Source organism: Triticum urartu, chromosome 7A (assembly GCF_056163025.1).
Source record: "Triticum urartu cultivar PI428250 chromosome 7A, HENAU_Tu73, whole genome shotgun sequence".
NCBI lineage: Eukaryota > Viridiplantae > Streptophyta > Magnoliopsida > Poales > Poaceae > Triticum > Triticum urartu.
This window is the reverse complement of record NC_141879.1, coordinates 65,632,450-65,635,508: the sequence shown is the minus strand read 5'-3', so window position 1 is coordinate 65,635,508 and position 3,059 is coordinate 65,632,450. Positions and strand designations below refer to the sequence as shown.

Below are 3,059 nucleotides of genomic sequence, written 5' to 3'. Positions count from 1 at the left end.
GAGCTGCCCACACCACCATTCCCCGTTGTAGCTCTTTCAACGGCGCCCAGTTTGGGTGTGCCCTACTTTTGCTGCCGCCACTCGAAGAGGATCCACAGGTGTGTTGCTGTTGACTGTCAGCCCACTCCTCCTCCGTGAGAAGAAGACGCCTGGTGGAGTGGCTCAGCTCGTCAAGGTCATAATGGTCCTCGCACGCCGAGAGATGCCCAGCGAGCTCCTCTATCGTCCTGGTCTTCAGATCCAGGAGCGACTCGATCACCACGGCCATCTAATGATACTTGCACGACACAGCTCGAAGGAACTTTTGCACAACCATGTGGTCATTCACGGGGGTCATCGTTCAGCTCCAGGTCGGTGACGATCCTGCCAGGCGCGGCACGAAGTCCCCAATGGACTCGTCGTCTACCTACACCTTTGCTTCATGGACGTCCTCGTTGCCCATTCACAGGGACTTGATCATTTCCCAGGCGGTCTTGGTTGTGTCCTTGGCCGCCGACATGCGCAACAACTTCGGCGGCATGCTGATGAGGATGACATAGAGTGCACGGTGATCCTCACGCTCATTATGAACAAGAACCCGCCCGCCTGCACCTTGACCTGCATGAACAAGAACTGCTCTATGTAGTTGGTGCGGGTGAGCATCATGGACGCCGATGAATCTGTCTCGCACACCACCGGCTCCACCACGCAGATTTCCCCACTGTCGCCAGCAGTAAGTCGTGCAACCGGTGCCGTAGTGGTTTGACCTCCTTTCTTCTTCTCCTTCCCCGTCTCCGAGTCCAACATGACTGTAGTGGGTCAGACACCACTCGATCAACCAGGCGTACGATCGGACACCCATGACTCTGATGCCAATTGTTGTTCCCGGAATCGCCGAGATGATTAGAGAGAGAGAGAGAGAGAGAATGTTTTGCGTCGCCTAACTTCGCAACCTTTTCTGTTATTCTTTCCCCTGTATATGTTGATTACAAAGGGTCTCAAGTAACTGCTAACAAACTCCGGTCTAACTGCCCCACGATTCATGTAATGTCGCGCCATCCCATGACAGCTTCCTGTGTGCCTTGCTAGACGGAGAGTAAAAGAAAAATGCAAATGAAAAAGTACGTGCATAAAGCACTACGAAGGGTATCGTCACATTGGCATGCACTACATTATTCAAAGCATAAAGAGCGCATGAGCTTATTTCCTACAGCGACGGGACGATCGGATGGGCCATCCACTGTGTGGAGCTGTCGAGCAGTTAACACTTAACACCAAACCGATCTTATTTTTTTGTAAGCTAGCTCCCGATCCATTAAGGCATAGCTTAAGGAGTCAACAGGCACCTGCCCGGAATCCGAGTCTACCACCCCTAACGTCGTACAACATCTCCGACGTTCTCATTTGGACGTTGCCGATGGTCCCGCCGTAACCATCTGGCCCGGACTCGGCGAAGGCCAGACAGCCGTCCAACAGAACCCCGTTGGGGACATCGAGGTCGATCGTGACGCCGCCGCTGAACGTGAGAGCGACCTTCGGCACGGTGACATTGCTGTATCCGGTGAAGTTGTAGCATGTATCGCCCGGGTCGCTTGGGACGAGCGGATAAGCCGCCATGGCCGCCCGGAACGCGGACTGCAGTTTCGCGTGGGGTGTCGTTGGTAGCTGCGTGATGATATTGCCGCAGTCTACGATCATGCCCCCCTCCAACGCCTTCCGTGGGATGTGGAGCTGCTTCCCGCCGACGCTGATACCGGTGAGCTCGACCACGTAGAACGTGGCGTAATCCATTAAGGGGGTCATGGGCGTGAATGAGAAGGCCGAGGTGTTGCTGGGCGCGCCAAGGGCGAGGAACCCGGTGCCGCTGCTCACCGGCGGGAGGCAGTAGGAGAAAGAGCCGCCGTATGCTGCGGAGGTCTGAATCGGGAGCGACTCGGGCGCGCGGCCGAGTCCGAGCAGGCCGTCGAACTTGTCATTCGGGCCACCCTGCTTGTATCCGCAGCCGAAATGGAAGTCCTTGATGACGATGCCGGGCGCCAGCGTGAGCGCCTCGTTGCTGTACACGCCACTGGTCTTTGACCCTCCTCCGTACTCGACTCGATACCCGCACTGGGACTGGGTGCCATTGCCGTTCATGCTGCAGCCATTGTTCAACTTGTCGTCGGACTGGAGGATCTTGCAGACGTCGGAGCCGCAGGAGATGGGAGCGTAGGTGGAGGACTTGCGCGGGTCGAACAAGGGGTCCTTCTGAGGGTAGCAGTCGCTGGAGTTGCATGGCGCGCACTGCACCCACGACAGGTAACTACCGGTGTCCAGGAGGACGACCTGCTCCACGGGCGGCGTGCCCAGGCCCAAGGTGACCACGTACTCCTGCGAGTCGACGGAGGTGCCCAGGTACGCCGGGATGCTCACCTTGCCCTCGTCCTGCTCCTGCACCGTGGTGCCCCTAAGCGCTTTGCTCATGATGTAGTCTGCGCGGACGCGGCTTCTGTGAAGCGCCTCCCTGAAAGATGGCTTGTCGGTGGACTGCGACTTCGCGCAGGGTCCGTGCCTGTGCACCATCGGCGCAGCGGCACGGTTTGGCCACGACGTCACTGAAACATCCAAGTGTCATACTGCTGAATTATACCATCCTCAATTCATGTACAGATGTACACGTACCTGTCGATGTGGAGCAGACATCTTCTGTCTGAAATGATCTGGTAGACACCACAACGAAGCTTTGCTTACCGTCGCCTGCAGCACAAATGGAAAGGTAGCTGCCAAATATGACCAGGAGGATGCACAAGAACACGGGAGAAGCCATTGGAAGTTAGTTTACACCAGGGCTTAACCCAGTCTAAGACGCCCTAATTTATACGCCAGCTACGCAGGAATCTATGTGGGACTGAACAATCACGGGAAATGAAAATGGGAAGATTATACCAAGAATGGGGTGGTGCCGTGCATATGTTTAAGGTACACCGGTCTTATTAGCAGTGAGTAGACAAAACAAGGATAGTTTCTGTCCTCGAGTTAACCCGCACTCCTTTGTCATGTACGTTCACTGCCCGCTTCTAACCTTGTAACTGGCGTGCAAT

General features: G+C 55.8%; 1 protein-coding gene across 1 annotated transcript; it reads right to left on the bottom strand.

Moving 5' to 3' along the window:
- Positions 1–1,314: 1,314 nt before the first annotated feature.
- On the bottom strand, positions 1,315–2,785 carry LOC147957835 (aspartyl protease family protein At5g10770-like). Its single transcript, XM_087537839.1, has 2 exons — positions 2,635–2,785; positions 1,315–2,573 (listed from the first exon to the last, which is right to left on the bottom strand). Exons 1-2 carry the CDS (start codon positions 2,783–2,785, stop codon positions 1,315–1,317), a joined length of 1,410 nt encoding a protein of 469 aa, XP_087393965.1.
- Positions 2,786–3,059: the final 274 nt, after the last annotated feature.